Source organism: Phocoena phocoena, chromosome 20 (assembly GCF_963924675.1).
Source record: "Phocoena phocoena chromosome 20, mPhoPho1.1, whole genome shotgun sequence".
NCBI lineage: Eukaryota > Metazoa > Chordata > Mammalia > Artiodactyla > Phocoenidae > Phocoena > Phocoena phocoena.
Genome location: NC_089238.1, coordinates 999,292 through 1,018,602, shown reverse-complemented (window position 1 = coordinate 1,018,602; position 19,311 = coordinate 999,292). Strand labels below are relative to the sequence as shown.

Genomic DNA, 19,311 nt, shown 5'->3' with positions numbered 1-19,311 from the left:
TCTTGGAGACTCCTAAAACACAAAGCCTCCGGGCTTCATATGAAAACCAGAAATCCCTGCAGTCTTTCCCAGGAGGCAGTGGGCAGCAATGCAAATTTGGTCAAAACTGGCAAGCTACTGTCTGCCATCATACCGTCCCTCCTCAGACACAGAAATTTTGAGACCCCCCTAAAAGTTGTTCTCCCCTTTATGCTTACACAGTACAAACCTGTGTATAAACTACCTGCAGAGTAAACAGAACTTCCAAGATTAAAGAGGGTGTAAAGAGCTTGTAAGGCCTTGATTATTGTACAAGCCAAAGCAATCTGCAGCAGGCAGTTACCCAGTTCATGATTTGGAAGCTGGAAAAACTTACTATTATCATGTGAGACCAACACATCCCTGGGTTGTCATTCTCTGCTAGCTGCCAGCTGAACTTTTGGTATCTTCTGGGCCAATACTGACCAGGTCCATGTCCAAAATAAGTCAGGGAGGAGTGAAAGCTGATGCCATAAATGTTCAGGTGACTCCTAACTTGGCCAATACATTGCAGGACAGAGGTCAGCTTCCCTGAACACACTGGGTTGGTGACTGATGCACACTGTGTGAACCTACCAGGTGGTGGAGGTGAAATGGCCTTGACCATTTCATGTCATGGAAGTGACATAAATCTGGGAAGAGCCCTGGACAGGTTAGAGAGTGCAACATAGTCACACGCTTCCCACATAACTGAAACTTATGGGGAAATATCCCCACTGTGCATGCTCAAATGTCTGAGAGTTAATTCAGACATATGGCTCCTCAGTTTCCTCTGGAATCCTTACAATGAACAAGAAAACTGCACATCCCCAGTACATCTACGGCCTTTCTCTAGTGTGAACTCTCTGATGTTGAGAAAGGGTAGATTTTCGCATAAAAAATTTCCCACATTCTCTACACTCATATGGCCTTTCTCCAGTGTGACCTCTCTGGTGTTGACTAAATTGGGAACTATCCCTAAAGGATTTCCCACACTCACTGCACACATAAGGCCTTTCTCCCGTGTGAACTCTCTGATGGTAGCGGAGTTTAGAGCTAGAGATAAAGCATTTCCCACACTCACTGCACTCATAAGGCCTATCTCCTGCGTGAACTCTCTGATGATAACGAAGGGTGGAACTAGAGGTAAAAGATTTCCCACATTTGCTGCACTCATAAGGCCTTTTGCCTGCATGAACTCTCTGATGATAAGAGAGGGTGGCACTACTAGTAAAAGATTTCCCACACTCACTGCACACATAAGGTCTTTCTCCTGTGTGAACTCTCTGGTGTCGAATCAGTATGGAGCTATTGGTAAAAGATTTCCCACACTGACTACACTGATAAGGCTTTTCTCCCCTGTGAACTCTCTGATGATAACCAAGGCCAGAGATAGAGGTAAAAGACTTCCCACATGCACTACACTCGTAAGACCGTTCTCTATTATGAATTTTCCGGTGTGTTGAGAGGGAAGATTTTTGGCTAAAAGATTTCCCACATTCACCACACTCATAAGGTCTTTCTCCAGTGTGAGCTCTCCGGTGTTTATTGAATTGTGATCTATCCTTAAAGGATTTGCCACATTCACTGCACTCATAAGGCCTTTCTCCACTATGTACTCTGTGATGATAACGGAGACTGGCACTAAAAGTAAAAGATTTCCCACATTCACTGCATTCATAAGGCCTTTCTCCTGTGTGAACTCTCTGATGATAACGGAGGGTAGAACTAGAGGTAAAAGATTTCCCACATTCACTGCATTCATAAGGCCTTTTTCCTGCATGAACTCTCTGATGATAACAGAGGGTGGAGCTGGAGGTAAAGGATTTCCCACATTCACTGCACACATAAGGCTTTTCTCCTGTGTGAACTCTCTGGTGTTGAATGAGTGTCCACCTATTGTTAAAAGATTTCCCACATTCACTACAGTTGTAAGGCCGTTCTCCTGTGTGAACTCTCTGGTGTAAAAGGAGGTTATTCCTTCGGATAAAGGATTTCCCACATTCACTACACTCATAAGGCCTTTCTCCAGAATGAACTCTCTGATGATATTGGAGGTCAGACCTAGAGATAAAAGATTTCCCACATTCACTGCACTCATAAGGCCTTTCTCCTGTGTGAATTCTCTGATGATAACGGAGGGCAGAGCTAGTGGTAAAAGACTTTCCACATTCATCACACCCATAAGGCCTTTCCCCAAGGTGACCTCGTTCATGATACTGGAGAGTGGAGCTACAAGAAAAAGATTTCCCACATTTATTGCACACATAAGGCTTTTCTCCTGTGTGAATTCTCCGGTGTCGAATGAGTGTCCACCTATTGTTAAAAGATTTCCCACATTCACTGCACTCATAAGGTCTTTCTCCAGTGTGTACTCTGTGATGATAACGAAGGCTGGAGCTAAAGGTAAAAGATTTCCCACATTCACTACACTCATAAGGCCTTTCTCCTGAGTGCACTCTCAGGTGTATAATTAGGTTGTTTTTTCGGGTAAAGGACTTCCCACATTCACTACACTCATAAGGTCTTTCTCCAGTGTGAACTCTGTGATGATAACGGAGAGCAGTACGAGTGATAAAAGATTTCCCACATTCACTGCACTCATGAGGCCTTTCTCCAGAATGAACTCTCTGATGGTAACGGAGGTCAGAACTAGAGATAAAAGATTTCCCACAATCACTGCACACATAAGGTCGTTCTCCTGTGTGAGATCTCTGATGATAACTGAGTGCAGACATAGAAGTAAAAGATTTCACACAGTCAGTACACTTATAAGGCCTTTCTCCAATTTGAAATCTCCTATGTGGAAAGAACACTGAGCTATGGCTAAAAGATTTTGAACATTCACTGCACACATAACTGTTTTCTCCACTGTGCCATGAATGGGGATAAATGAGGACAGATTTGTGGCTTAAGGATTTCCCACATTTGCTGCACTTGTACTGCCTTGCCCCAGTATGAATTCTTCGATGTTGACAGAGGGTTGAGCTTTGCCTAAAAGATTTTCCACATTCACCACATACATGAAGCTTTTTTACAGTGTGGATTCTCTGGTGCAGAACAAATGAGGATTTGTACTTGAATGCTTTCCCACATTCACTGCACACAAAACACTGTCTTCCACTGTGGACACCATGGTCCTGAACAAGTGTGTGTTTGGGGCTGAGGGCTTTCTTGCATTCTACCCAGGTGTGACGGCTTTTCCTGCCTTGTGAAGTTGACCCGCACTGGCTGATTGTGTTTGGCTTCTCCACAGTATGAGTGTCCTGTTGCTGTAGATGTCCCACGATGGTTGGGAAGTCCTTTTCAAACTCCCCACAACACACTGGCTTCTGTGACACATGGAATCTGCAGCTCTTCACAAACCAGGCCTCATCCACACTGCTTCTGAGGGTTTTCTTTTCCATGTACTGCTCCTGGTGCTGCTGAAAGTTTGCACTAAAATAAAATCGTTTTGCACATGCTCCACACCTCAAAAGTTTCTGGCTGTGTTGTGTTTCCCAGCACTCAGCCAAGTGGAAAACGTTTCTCAAGACTGGACCACACATCTCACAGGGGTGTGTCTTCTGGAAAGACAAAGCTGCCTTGGGAATCCTAACCTGTGACACTCCTAGAGAAGTGATCTGTTCAAAAGGTGCCTCTGCATCCTCTGCTCCACAGCAGCAACCTGAACAGAAAGAAATGCTGGTCAAGTACATGTCAACTATAGGGAAGGGTCAAGTTCATCACAGATGTCCATCTGTCTCATCTAGGTATTAGTCTATGAGATGCTTTTCAAGATACAGAAGTTGGAATTAAGTTGAAAGAACAGCCGACTGTTTTGCGTTACTGAGCCTCAAAATCACAGAATAGTGGAGACCTCACCAGGGGAAGGAAACAAAAGACAGGCTGTGACACAAGGAAGAGAGGCAGGGTCTACAACTCATTTCTTTCCCAATGGCTTCTTGCAGGATTTTTCTGCTGCTGATGTGAGACAGTAGAAACATGCATCTAAGCCCATTAAAATCCCACAGCCACATATTTGCTGCTATTCAAAGTCAATTTAGGGAAATGTGAACATATCACAGCACAACCAATGTTGGTGAGTACTACAGAAAGAGTGGTGAGAAAAATGGGAGAGATGTGGAGTCCAGAGAGGTAGAAATTATCCCTGGGCTGGAAGTCACCATAGGAATTACAAGTAGTAGAACTGACAAGTCAGGCAAGTGTTAACAGTGGAAAAGGAAATATAGAAGTAAGGTATAGCCACTGCAAATGGCACCTAAACCCTGGTTGAACAAAGATAGATTCCTGGTATGATCTGAAAACAGCCTGATGTCATACTCTACTCAGCTGCCATTCACCAGGACCAGGCCCCCTCTGAGCCCACCACGCCATGACTGGAGTCATATCCATCCTGGCACATCTGTAAGCCCTAGTTAAGCAACTACATGGTACATGCAGGATACAAATCCTAAGGTAAAAACAGGACAGATGAATGACTTCTACTGTCACAGAGCAACTCAGCACATAACAGACCCAGAAAACCGATCTAGAAGTGATATCAGCGTAACAGCAGAGGACACCAGCCTTTACCACCAACAAAAAACAGACATCTAACTGCAAACAAAATTGACCCTTGGAGGACTCAGAAATCCAATTAAGACACTGCAGCAACACAATGGAAATTGAAAAGTAGAATAACCACACAAAAATGATCACTAGGGGGCTTCCCTGGTGGTGTAGTGGTTAAGAATCTGCTTGCCAATGCACGGACATGGGTTCAAGCCCTGGTCCAGGAAGGTCCCACATGCCATGGAGCAACTAAGCCTGTGCACCATAACTACTAAGCCTGAGCTCTAGAGCCTGTGAGCCACAACTACTGAGCCCAAGTGCCACAACTACTGAAGCCCACGCACCTAGAGCCCATGCTCCACAAGAGAAGCCACCAATGAGACGCCCACACACTGCAATGAAGAGTAGCGCTGCTCGACACAAGTAAAGAAAGCCCACGTGCAGCAACAAAGACCCAACACAACCAAAAATAAATACATTTTTTTTTAAAAAAAGGATCGCTAGGGACATCAGCTTAACAGACACGTGGAGATGGATAGGAAATAAGATGAATGGTGGGAACTATGTGTATCAGCCATATGGTGGCTGCCATCACATTCCCCAATGCCCTGCTCTGCAAAGGACCCCAGTAGCCTTTGCTTCGGAGAACCTCAACAGGCCCCGATATAGCTGCAGATCCCACTGTCTGCACGGCAGAGAAGGGCAAGTGTTTATAGGTGTGGACACCAGCTCCCTGCTCTGCAGAGGGTACTGGCAGCTCTTTCAATAAGGTAACTAATAGCCATGATCATGGGGGACCTGCAAGAGAATAATACACTGAATCACACCTGTTCCCCCAGAAGTAGCTATTGCTCTATTTCAAAACCATGGCTGCTACCCCCATAAATCCTGCACACACCCTAAACCCCAGAGCCCCAACTGTGCAATGGATGCCCATATTCCATAACCTGACTCCAGAGCTGTCACCTGAATGCCCGTCTCAGGCACGAGATTCATGGCCACTATAAGTGAGTTAGTTCCTCAGACCCCAGACACTTCTGTGTGCACCCATACTCCAGTCAAGACTCCATCACTGCTCAGTGTGCAACTGTATTTCACAAAGCAAAGTCAACACTGCTGCAGGCTGTTCAGTGTCTGGGACCCTAGAACTGCTACTGCTCTGCATTTATCACACCCTAGAATCCAGATCTATATCTGCTCCACAGTGCCCACACATCAGACACCAATGCCATCACCACCATGAAGCACCACCCCCCAACCAAGAGCCAGACTTACCATCAAGAGGGAGCCCCTCAGTCAAAACATTTCCCTTGGGAGAAAGAGATCAGGCGATCCCCAGCAGTCTTCTCTACTACTGTGGATACCCACAACTTTAGCTATTGAGGACCCCTGCAGTCTTTGCTGACACTGATCTCAGTTGACAGAGCTGGACAGACTCTAAGCCCCTGGGCCTTGTTGTAGTCGGAACAGCAACTACCCATCAAGCTGGCATACTAACACCCACAAAAAGGTGAAGATCTTCCCCACCAAAACCTTACGTAAAGTCTGAAAGAAATGACTGCTCCATTAAACGTATTAACATCAAAGCAAGACTACATGAAACACATACAAAATAATCAAGGAAACATGACACCCCCCAAAGGAACATAAGTTATCAGTTGCCCCAAAGAAAGGGAGATCTATAAACTGTCAGACAAGAAATTCACAATAATTGTTTTTTTTTTTTTGGCCATGTCATGAAACATGCGGGATCTTAGTTCCCTGACCAGGGATTGAACCCATGCCCCCAGCAGTGGAAGCACAGAGTCTTAACCACTGGACCACCAGGGAAGTCTCTCACAATAATTGTTTTAATGAAGCTCAATGAGCTACTAGAAAACACAGACAATCCAACAAAATAAGGAAAACAATATGCCAACAAAATAAGGTTTCAAACAGAGAGAAAATATGAAAAAGAACCAAACAGAAATTATGGTGAAGAGTATGATGAACAAAACGAAAAACATGGTAGCGCATCAATAGCTAACTTGATCAATCAAAACAATGAATATGAAACTGAAGGTAGGTCTTTGAAATTATCCAAAGGAGAAAAAAGACAAAACAACTAAAAAGAATAAAAAAAAAGTCTACATGAATTATGGGACATTGTGAAACAAAACAATATTTGCATAATGTGAGCCCTAGAAGGAGTAGAGAGAGGGGAAGGGGCAGAAAATTTATTTAAAGAAATAATGGACGAAAACTTTCCAAATCTGGGAAAAGTGGACATTCAGGTACATGATGCTCAGAAGTCCCCAAACAGATTCAATCCACAGACGACTTCACCAAGACACATTAATATAAAACTCAAAAAGTAATGATAATTTTAAAAGCTGCAAGAAAAAAGAAACCCCTCATACAAGGGAAACCCCATAAAGTGGTTTTCTTAGCTGAAACACTGCATACCATGAGAGTGAGATGATATGTTCTAAATACTGGGGTGGGGGAAAAAATTGCAAACCAAGAATACTTAACCAGCAATACTATTCTTCAGTAATAAGGAAGAAAGACTTTCTCAGACAAACAGAAACTGAGTAAGTTCATCACCACTTGACGTACCTCACCAGAAATGCGAAAGACTAAAGAATTCTTCTAGCTGAAATAAAAGTATGCTAAAAAAAAAAAAAAAAAAAAAAAAGTATGCTAACTAGGGACTTCCCTGGTGGTCCAGTGGCTAAGACTCCGTGCTCCCAATGCAGGGGGCCCGGGCTCGATCCCTGGGCAGGAAACTAGATTCCGCATAGTGCAACAAAGATAGAAGATCCTGCATGTTGCAACTAAGACCCAGCACAGCCAAAAAAAAAAAAAAGAAAAAAGAGTATGCTAACTACTAACATGAAATCATATGAAAATATAAAACACACAGGTAAAGGTAAGTATATGGTCAAATTCAGAATACTCTAATACTGTAAAACTGTTAATCACTCAACTAAAAAGGATAAAAAACAAGAGTATTAAAAACAACTATACCCACAATAACTTGTTGATGGTTACCCAATACACAGTATAAAAACATGTAAATTGTGACATCAAAAACATAAAATGCATGTGTGGGGGAAGTATAAGAGTAGATTTTTGTATGAGATTGAAGTTACATTGTTATCAGCATAAAATAGAATGCTATGTTTTATGTAAGCCTTATGGTAACCCCAAAGCAAAACCCTACAGTAGACACACAAGACAATGAGAAAGGAATAAAAGTATATTACCACAGGGACTTCCCTGGTGGTGCAGTGGTTAAGAATCCGCCTGCCAATGCAGGGAACACGGGTTTGAGCCCCGGTCTGGGAAGATCCCACATGCCGCAGAGCAACTAAGCCCGTGTGCCACAACTGCTGACCCTGCGCTCTAGAGCCCACAAGCCATAACTACTGAACCCACATGCCACAACTACTGAAGCCCGCGTGCCTAGAGCCTGAGCTCTGCAACAAGAGAAACCACCGCAGTGAGAAGCCCGCACACCATCAACAAAGAGTAGCCCCCGTTCGCCACAACTAGAGAAAAGCCCACGCCCAGCAACAAAGACCCAATGTAGCCAAAAATAAATTTAAAAAAAAAAAGGAGTTGGTACTTGAAAAAAAAAAAAAGTGTATTACCACAGAAAATCATCAAGTCACAAAGGAAGACAGCAAGAGAAGAAGAAAGAAACTACAAAACAGCCATACAATAATAAGATGGCAACAGTAGGTCCTAAAAATATTCTCCAATTAAATGACATACAGTGACTGAACAGAAAAAAAAAAGACCTCAACTATATGCTGCCCACAATACAGTAACTTCAGCCTTAAGGGCACACACAGGCTGAAGATGAAGGAATTGAAAGAGATATTCCATGCAAATGGAACTCAGAAGAGAACAGAGTAAGCTATACTTAAGTGAGACAAATAGACTTTAAATCAAAAACTATCACAAGAGGGACTTCCCTGGTGGTGCAGTGGTTAAGAATCTGCCTGCCAATGCAGGGGACATGGGTTCAAGCCCTGGTCTGGGAAAATCCCACATGCTGTGGAGCAACTAAGCCTGTGCACTACAACTACTGAGCCTGCACTCTATGGTGAGCCATAACTACTGAGCCTGCATGCCACAATTACTGAAGCCCACATGCCTAGAGCCCATGCTCTGCAACAAGAGAAGCCACTGAAATGAGAAGCCCAAACAACACAATGAAGAGTAGACCCTGCTCACCGCAACTAGAGAAAGCCCACGTGCAGCAACAAGACCCAATGCAGCCAAAAATAAATAATTTTTAAAAAAACAAAAAAAGATCACTCTTAAAAAAAAAAACTATCACAAGAGACAATGTTCATTATGTAATGATAAAGAAATTGATTCACCAGGAGGATGTAACAATTTGACTATATATATACGTACCATATATTAAGAATTAAGCAAATATGACCAGATCTGAAGGCAGGAATTTTTAAATTTTTTTGGCCACGCCGCACGGCATGCAGGATCCTAGTTCCCCAACCAGGCATCAAACCTGTGCCCCCTGCAGTAGAAACATAGAGTCTTAACCACTGGACTGCCAGGAAAGTCCCAGCAAAAGAATATTAACACATTTCTGACTAGAGATGCATTAATACATCTTTTGTTACTCAAACGTTATTGACCGGAGACGTACCAATACGTTTTTAGAGAATGACACAATTAACATCACCGTGCGAAGTTGTTAGAACTTAAAATTGATCAAGGGTTCATTATACAACTTATGATTATCACTATCTTTCACATTTTCCTCCATTAGGTTTTTGTTCCAACCTCGTGTACATTAAACGCAAGTTTATTACCGTAAAATTTTCAAAAATGATGCATCGCAAAATTCAGTGATGAAGAATTTTTTGGTGAATTTTATGCAGATACTTTCTCTGAGCGACATATATACTAGTGTCTCAGAAGACGACAGTTCTTCAGAATATAATTCTGATTCAGATGATGTGAATATTAGACCAACAAAAAGACAAAAACCCATAGTGAATGACTCTACTGTGGAAAGTGAAAATGAAACTCAAGAACACTCCTTTGCTTCTATGTAAGAGTGGACTGAAGACATTTCACAAAAATTAGAAGACTTTACAGGTGTGTCAGGTGTAACTATTGAATGTAATAACCCGCCAAGTGTTAGTGAAATAACAGAATTAATTTTTGGTAACGACTTTTTCGAGTTGGTCACTTCTCAAACAAACTTATATCACCAACAGAATGAAAAATCATATAAAAAGTATGATAAGGCTTTAAAAGGGACTAATGTAACCAACAGTGACATGAAGAAGCCTCTTGGGTTAATAATTTTTTTTTTTTTTTTTTTTTTTCGGTACATGGGCCACTCACTGTTGTGGCCTCTCTCATTGCGGACGGAGCACAGGCTCCGGACGCGCAGGCTCAGCGGCCATGGCTCACGGGCCCAGCCGCTCCGCGGCATGTGGGATCTTCCCAGACCAGGGCACGAACCCATGTCCCCTGCATCGGCAGGCGGACTCTCAACCACTGCGCCACCAGGGAAGCCCTTGGGTTAATAATTTTGATGAGACAAATAAGAAAGTCACAGTGGAAAGAATATTGGTCGACTGATCCATTACTTGAAACACTTATCAAGGATTAGGACGAGAAGAAGGTTCAAACAAATAATGACATTTCTTCACTTTAATGATAACTCAGAAACTCCACTTCCTACAGACAGAATTTCAAAAATTAAACCTCTTTTGGCTTATTTTCTACCAAAATCTCAATCGATCTACACACCCAAACAAGAGCTATCACTTGATGAGGCAATGATAAAGTGGAGAGGACAACTCAAGATTCAAAACCTATAATCCTGGAAAATTTACAAAATATGGAATTTTGGTCAGGATGCTTAACGGAAGTGAAACTGGATATACATGCAACCGTGATATTTACATGGGTGAAGGAAAGAAACTGCAAGAAACAATATTGTTGGTCCTACAACCTTGGTTCATGGCACCATATTTACCAAGACAATTATTACAACAGTCTGTCCACATCTGTAATGTTGTTGAAAAATAAAACCAGAGTTTGTAGGACTATAAGAGAGAATCATCGTCTACCAAACCAATTAAAGGAGAAATCTAAAAATCTACAGAGGGTAGAAATGACATTCTTACAGAAGGGAGAAGTGATTCTTCTTATATGGAAAGACAAGAGGCTAGTCTGCATGGTGACAACTATTCATTACACCTCCACAGCATCTACAGTAAAGGAATACAGAAAGACTGGCCATCAGATAACTAAGCCCAATAGTATGTTAGAGTATAATAAATATATGAAAGGAGTTGATCATTCTGATCAATATCTGGCAAACTTCAATATCCTCTGGAAAACTCGAAAATGATATAAGAAAGTGGGTTTCTACTTGAGTAACTGTGGTTTATTCAATGTATTTAAAATTTATTGCAGCCTTAATGCACAGAATAAAATGACTTACAAGCAATTTTTTAAATAAATTTATTCATCTATTTATTTATTTCTGGCTGCGTTGGGTCTTCGTTGCTACGTGCATGCTTTCTCTAGTTGTGGCAAGCAGGGGCTACTCTTTGTTGTGGTGTGTGGCCTTCTCACTGAGGTGGCTTCTCTTGTGGAGCACGGGCTCTAGGCATGCGGGCTCGGTAGTTGTGGCTCATGGGCTTAGTTGCTCCACTGCACGTGGGATCTTCCTGGACCAGGGATTGAACACATGTCCCCTGCATTTGCAGGCAGATTCTTTTTTTTTTTTTTTTTTTTTTTTGCTGTACGCGGGCCTCTCACTGTTGTGGCCTCTCTGGTTGCGGAGCACAGGCTCCGGACGCGCAGGCTCAGTGGCCATGGCTCACGGGCCCAGCTGCTCCACGGCATGTGGGATCTTCCCAGACCGGGGCATGAACCCGTGTCCCCTGCATCGGCAGGCAGACTATTAACCACTGTGCCACTAGGGAAGCCCTTGCAGGCAGATTCTTAACCATCATGCCACGAGGGAAGTCCCATAAGCAATTTTTGTCAGCAGTAGCTAGAGAATGGGTAACTGATCATTCCGGTGAATGCAGTGGTAGTCCCACACCTGATCCTTCTTGTGGCGTTTCTAAAAGAGCCCCCCAAGAGATTTCCCTGGTGGTCCAGTGGGTTAGACTCCACACTCCCAATGCAGGGGGCCCAGGTTCGATCCCTGGTTGGGGAACTAGATCCCACATTCATGCCACAACTAAGAGTCTGTATGTCACAACTAAGAAGTCCACCGTACTACAATAAGAAGCCCGTGTGCCACAACTAAAAGATCCCGCATGCAGCAACTAAGACCCGGTGCAGACAAAATAAGTAAAATAATAAATAAATATTTTAAAAATAAAAAAATAAAAGAGCCTCCCCACAAAGATCCACCTTGTTGACTACCAGGTAAAATAAAAGAACATATTCTAGAGGAAATAATACCCACAGGGCTTTAAAAAAAAAAAAAGCCTCCAGAAAGTATAGAATCTGCTCTTCCAGGGGAAAGCACAGTGAAACAGTGTATTTGTAATAGATGTTCTGTTCCCCTGCACAGATATTCCTGCTATACTGCCTATCACACTCTAACAAAGTATTAGAATGCTTTAGTAAGACATGTACAAAGTTTCAAATAAATACATTAAGTGCAAAAAAAGTTGATATTTACTCAAACTAACAAATTGCCGGCCACAGGCATTAGTTTCTGAAAAAATCTCCCAGTCAATAATGTGCTAATAGGGAACTTAAATATCCCCCTTTAAACACAGGTGGATATCCAGATAGAAAGTAAGGGTATCTTTGAATTGGACAACACTTTAGTCCAAATGAATGTAACAGATGTATACAGAACATTCCATCCTATTACAGCAGAATATACACTCTTCTCAAGTGCATATAGAATATTCTCTAGGATAGATTATATGCTATGTCAAACAAGTCTTAACAAGTTTCAGAAGACTCAAACCATATCAAGTAATTTTTCCTAACACAATGGATAACACTAGAAACCAGCAACAGGAGGAAAGCTTAAAAATTCAGATATGTGAACATTAAACAATATGCTCCTGGCCAGTCAATCAGTCAAAGGAAAAAATCAACAGGAAAATCAAACGTACCTTGAGAAAAACAAAAATAGAAACAAAACATATACAATGTGCAAAAGCAGTTTTAAGAGAAAAGTTTAGAGCAATAAATGCCAGCATTAAGAAAAAAATTAAGTTTAGAGCAATAAATGCCAGGATTAAGAGCAAAAAATGCCAGCATTAAATAAACAACCAAACTTTACATCTCCAGGAACTAGAAAAAGAACAAATTAAGACCAAAGTTAGCAGAACAAAGGAAAAAATAAAGATCAGAGCAGAGGGGAATTCCCTGGCAGTCCAGTGGTTAGGATTCCATGCTTCCACGGCAGGGGGTCCAGGTTCGTTCACTAGTTGGGGAACTAAGATCCCTGCCTGCCACATGGCACAGCCAAAAAAGAAAAAGAAAAAAAAGAAAGATCAGAGCAGAAATAAATGAAATAGAAACTATAAAAACAATAAAAAAAGATTAACAATACTAAGAACTGGTTTTGTTTAAAGATAAATAAAACTGACAAACCTTTCTCTAGACTTCTGAGAGGGAAGACTCAAATAAGTTAACAGAGAAATAAAAGAGAAACAAAGGACTGTTATACACCAACAAATTAGATAACGTAAAAGAAACAGACTAAAAACATACAACCTACCAAACCTGAATCATAAAGAAACAGAAAATTTGAATAGACCAATAACAAGTAAGGAAATTGAACCAGTAAGCAAAAATCTTCCAACAACAAAAAAATAGGCCATAACCAGTGCCCCAGTCTGGGGGGATCCCACATGCTGTGGAGCGGCTGGGCCCGTGAGCCATGGCTGCTGAGCCTACGCGTCTGGAGCCTGTGCTCCGCAACGGGAGAGGCCACAACAGTGAGAGGCCCGCGTACCGCAAAAAAAAAAAAAAAAAATGTTCCTCTTCACTAATCATCTCACTGATCATCAGGAAAATGCAAATCAAAACCAAAATGAGGGGCTTCCCTGGTGGTGCAGTGGTTGAGAGTCTGCCTGCCAATGCAGGGAACACAGGTTCATGTCCCGGTCCAGGAAGATCTCACATGCCGCAGAGCAACTAAGCCCGTGAGCCACAACTACTGAGCCTGCACTCTGGAGCCCATGAGCCACAACTACTGAGCCCGCGTGCCACAACTACTGAAGCCTGCATGCCTAGAGCCTGTGCTCTGCAACAAAATAAGCCACCTCAATGAGAAGTCCGCACACCACAACGAAGATAGCCCCCACTCGCTGCAACTAGAGAAAGAATGTGCACAGCAACAACGACCCAATGCAACTAAAAATAAATAAATTTATTAAACAAAACAAAAAACCAACACTACAAGGACTTCCCTGGTGGTCCAGTGGGTAAGACTCTGCGCTCCCAATGCAAGGGGCCCAGGTTCAATCCCTCGGGGAACTAGATTCCACATGCAGGCAACAATTAAGAGTCCGCATGCTGCAACTAAGAAGTCTGCATGTCACAACTAAGAGTCCGCATGCTGCAACTAAATATCCCACATGCCACATTGAAGACCCAGTGCAGCCAAAATAAATAAATAATTAAAAAAAAAACCTTGGATAAACATATATTAAAAAAATAAATAAATAAACACTACAAACCTTGCAGTAGGACACTGAAAAGTAGCTCATCGTTCAGGTAAGTAATGACAATGATAATGCCTGCATGCCTGGTACAGGCAGGCACAAAGAAATGTTAGGTAAATGAAGGGATCAAGGGAGTTCCCTGGCGGTCCAGTAGTCAGGACTTGGTGCTTTCACTGCTGTGGCCCTGGTTCAATCTCTGGTCGGGGAACTAAGATCCCTCAAGCCATGAAGCTCAGCCAATAGAAGAAAAAAATATATATAATTAAATTAAATTAAAATAAAAACAAGTAAATAAAAGAAGGGATCAAATCTCGGACACAGAGGTGAAAAGGATCTAGACACACTGACCCAGACAGAGAGAAGGAAGTAAGGTAGAATCCATTAAGCTCACTGCAATACTACTGGCTTGGAATCCTTTTCCTAACAGCATTGAATACAGCAGGTATCGGGGTTGATATTGCAGGAGAAGGTAGAGGGCAGTGCAAACAGCCCAGTCCTAGCTACCACAGCAACTACACAGAAAGCTTGGGAAGCAAGTAGTGCCCACAGTTCACATGTATAAGAACAGAGCACCCCCTGGGAAAGGGGGGGTGAGGTGGGGTAGAGCCTAGTCCAGGACACTGGGAAGGCTTTGAGTCTTACCCAGTGAGGATATAAGTGCAAAGTTCTCCAGCATCACATCGAGGTACAGGCGTCTCTGAGTCTCATCAAGGAGCCTCCATTCCTCCCAGGAGAAGTACACAGCAATGTCCTCAAAGGTCACACTGCACGTCTATGAGAGAGAAAGAATGAGCTATGAACATTCTCTAAGATCCCACAATCCATCTCATCACACACCTATCCCACCTTCATCCTCTTCCAGAGCTCTCCACCGAACAGGAATTTCAGGCCTAAGTGCCACTGATGCCCACCTATCCCTCAGGGTCTCTTCATTCACTGTGTTCAGCCCTCAACACCACTGGACAGGACAGCACAGAGATGTCATCCAAGCTCTGGTCCTGGCCTGTAGGGTCCCATCCATCCTGTCAATCAATTCCCCTGGGGTCTCTAGGCTGTGACTCACAGACACAACCAAACTTGGGTTCAAGCTTCAACCTTCAGTCCCCAATAACAGGGCCCTGGTGCCATGAGCTAGCACTTCCTCTTAGTGTGCCCATCATTCTGTAGACTGTACCTCTCTCACATCTTCAGTCCCCACAGTTGCACTCCCACAACTATGCACGTGGGGAAAACTGCTTTGAAGGCCTCCTTCATACTTTTATTGATCCTTGCTTCAATTTTAACCACCCAGAAGCACATGTGATTACAGATGCCCATGACCCACTTCCACTTTTGTGCTGCACTCCCTGTCCCCTCAGCGGCCATCACTGTCCTCTCTCCCTCAACCTTCCTTGGAATCCTGGCCCTGACAGTGTCCGTTCCAGGCACAGTGACTCTCACAAATGACCATATTTGCCCCAGACCTATCCACCATCAAGATCAAACACACCACACCACACCAAACCTCACCACAAAATTCTGGTGAACCTGTACATTAGTGAATTAGCAGGAGCCCTAGCCTCATCATCTTGTTTCAACTACTCCAACGCCTCCACAGCCATCTCATGTCCACTAATCTCACAAAAGCTTTAGTAGCCTGTCAAACCATTCTCTTCAATTCAGTTACCCATTCTCTTCCATATGGTTACCATGTTCACTTCTGTCCTTCACCTGCATTTGTGTGCTCAGCAACCCTGATCAGGTGTGGAGCAGGGAAACCACTCATCATGCACCCTCCTCTTTCAGACCAGCGAACAGCATTGCCAGGATGACCTGCATTCCCCCACATAAATGGGATCCACAGTTCCTCCCTGTTCCACACAAGAGCCACCTTCCTCCCCAGATTTCAGACACCCAACTGCTGCCTCCACTCGCTTTCTCTGAAACATCTCAGACTCTTGACAAGGCCAAAACAAAACATCTGATATTCCCAAGTAAAATTAACCTACCATAACTTTCCCATCTCAGTTGATGGAGCTTTCATCCCATTAGCTCCTAAAACCGGAAACACTGGGGTCATCCCTGACTCTTCCCTTTCTCTCCCTCACCCGCAACATCTAAAAATCTACTTGACTCTCCTTAAAACATGGATGGAGAGTCCAACTTCTTTCCCACCTCTGTGGCCACCACCCTGGTCCAACACTCATCTGGATTATAGTAAATGCCTCCTTGGCAGCTCCCTGCCTCATATTACTCATACAGTCTGTTCTCTTCTTTGCAGGCAATGGAACTCACTAAGACCTGCGTTAAGAATCAACCCCTTCCAAAAAAAAAAAAAAAAAACAAAAAAAAAACAAAAAAACAAACAAACAAAAAAAAAAAAAGAATCAACCCCTTCCGCTTATCCAAACCTCTCATTATCTCCATAACAGACGTCCAAATTCTTGACAATTACAGACCTGATTCTTGACACTCAGCTCTTTGGTCCTAATAAAATGGAAACTGACTGTACCCTATCTCCAGCATAGTCATACCTCCAAACATTTGCACATGTCAGTATCTGGTCCTGTCACAACCTTTCACACGTGTTTATATTGGCTGACAGCAATAGCAATACCTCCGTGTAACCCTTGGCCTGCACTCAGGACTGGGCTTGAGGTATCCCCAGGGTCCCCACACCCACGAGCTTGGAAAAAAGCAAGGAAGACGTTAAAGACACCACAATCCCAGACACCATTTGGGTGGTGTCAGGGACAGTGAGTGACTGGGACAACCTCCTCTTCCGTGTATAGGTTTCCTAAGTGCTTTTCATCCTTCAGAACCTGCGGAGAGGGGTAGGCAACAAGGACCGGGCTCCAGATGAAGTCAGGCCTCCCCTGTATCCCCGTCCAGCCCTGGATCCCGGTGACCTCGGGCTAAGTGACTAGCTTCTGCGCCTCAGTCCTCAATGCTGCTTCTTACTAGCGCCTTGTGCCTCACTGTCGTTTTCAGCCCCATTCTAGTTTGTTCTCTCTTTAATCGGTTTTTGGAAAACTTTTGAAACCCTAATACAGACTGTATTCCTCTTCTGTCCACTACCCTCCATGGCATCCAGGTCCCTCAAAATGAAGAAAAAACCTCTCCGCCAGCCAGTACAGGGGTCACGCTACCACACACTTTCCTGCAGACAACAGACGGGCCCCAGGTTTCCCAATACTCCCAGCTCAATCCGACCTCCAAGCCTTTGCACCTGTCAGTACCTCCGCCTGTCACCCTCTCTCACTCGGCCATCACACTATCAAAAACAGACCCACCCACGAACGCCCCACCATCCCGGACACCGCGTCCTGGGCTGCGGGCACGTGAGCAGGCGCCCCGCACTCGGGGCTTTAGTGTCTGGTGGGCTGAGGGCGGTGAGGGCCCGGAGGATGAGCGTTTACCTGAGGCGGGGTCCTCAGCGCCGCCGCCGCCAACGCCATTAGAGTCTGGGGGCAGAGCGGGGCCGGTGGCGGCGGGAGAGGCGGGTGGACGCGGGCACGGCAGGCCCGGTACACCCCCGGCGGCGTCGCCGAACTTCAGACCGGCCTCTATGCAGCGGAGACAGCGGCTCCTCTTGGACCTTCTCAACCCTGTCACCCAAGTCCCGGCCCAGCGCTCCGGAGCGACAACAAATACGAAAGCAGTAAAAATGGCCGCCACGAAGAGGACGCCGGAAGTCCCACCCCGATGAGATGAGCACGCACGGAAATGCCTTTATCTTGACCTTTTATTGGCTCAACTCGGCGCACTACCTTCTGGTTAGTGTAGTTCCTAGCGTTCTAGAGCCCCTCCCCCCACCCCCACCCCCGCCCCGGAAAGGTGTTCTCCATCTTGACCACCAGACGGTGGTCCAAGCGGTACTCTGGGGAGTATTTGAGAGTGGTCATCCTACCTAGATGGCTTTACTCGCTGTGAACTGCAGGAGAAAGACGTAGTTTCATACTCCGTGAAGGTCAGCCTGCTACCAGAGAATAAAACTGAGATGCTCCCAAATCTACTTATCTAAATGGTTGTATCATTCCACAGAGTAATTCAGACATAAAATAGTCCACCTATAGTTGGAGGCATTGTGCTATTCCTCTTGAAATACGTGTAGCCCGAGGCATTAGTAAGTTTTGTAAATTCTATTATGATTGGCTGGGAACAAAGGAAAAGACTATACAGGGACATGACTGAGAAGAAAGAAGATGGGTGTTTGGCCACCCTGAAACAAACATGATCTCTGCTTCTGGTTCCCACAGAAAACTCTGCCTTGCCTATATAGTTAGCAATTATGTCCTACCCATTGAGGAACACTTTTTTATTTATTTATTTATTTGGTTGCACCGGGTCTTAGTTGCAGCAAGCAGTCTTCTTAGTTGCGGCTCACCAGCTCTTTAGTTTCAGTGTGTGGGTTCCTTAGTTGTGACATGAGAACTCTTAGTTGCAGCACGCATGTGAGATCTAGTTCCCTGACCAGGGATTGAACCCAGGTCCCCTGCATTGGGAGCATGGAGTCTTAACCACTGCACCATCAGGGAAGTCCCATTGAGGAACACTTTATCCATATAATATTTCTTACTGTATATCCTGAAATATACTCAACTCCATTTAGTAAACTGACATCTATCTCAGATGGAGACCAATGTAACTAATGCTGTTTTGGCTGGGGTCAGTGACTGCAGCTTTCAGAGTCACAGCATGTCTGTGTTACTGAACCAGGTTTGTTTGCCCCACATTCAGAAAGTAAAAGGCCGAGACGTTGAGGTTTGCAGCAGAAAAAGTGTTTATTCTTGTGGCATCAAAGGGAGGAGTCAGGAGAACTAGTCTCAGATCCACCCCCCAACAGGAGGGTGTTGGGATATTTATGGCCTAGAGGAAGAGGGTGGTCTCAGGCCTAGGGAATGTAGGCAAGAAAAAAGTGAAGAAATCTGTGTTCTGCACAGGCATATCTGAGCTACATGCTTCTTCATGGGAAACGTTCAGAAAATGGTAGCATTAGCATGATCTAAGGGTGGACACTCATACAGGCCCAGTTGAATGGTTGGTGGTCTTGACCAGTTTGAACTGGACAAGACTAACTGCATGTTCCTGA

General features: G+C 44.0%; 1 protein-coding gene across 1 annotated transcript; it reads right to left on the bottom strand.

Moving 5' to 3' along the window:
• Positions 1 to 836: 836 nt before the first annotated feature.
• Positions 837 to 16,771, bottom strand: LOC136140865 (zinc finger protein 850-like). Its single transcript, XM_065899014.1, has 5 exons — positions 16,754 to 16,771; positions 14,883 to 15,012; positions 8,990 to 8,994; positions 2,941 to 3,422; positions 837 to 2,856 (listed from the first exon to the last, which is right to left on the bottom strand). Exons 1-5 carry the CDS (start codon positions 16,769 to 16,771, stop codon positions 837 to 839), a joined length of 2,655 nt encoding a protein of 884 aa, XP_065755086.1.
• Between the last annotated feature and the right edge of the window lie 2,540 nt (positions 16,772 to 19,311).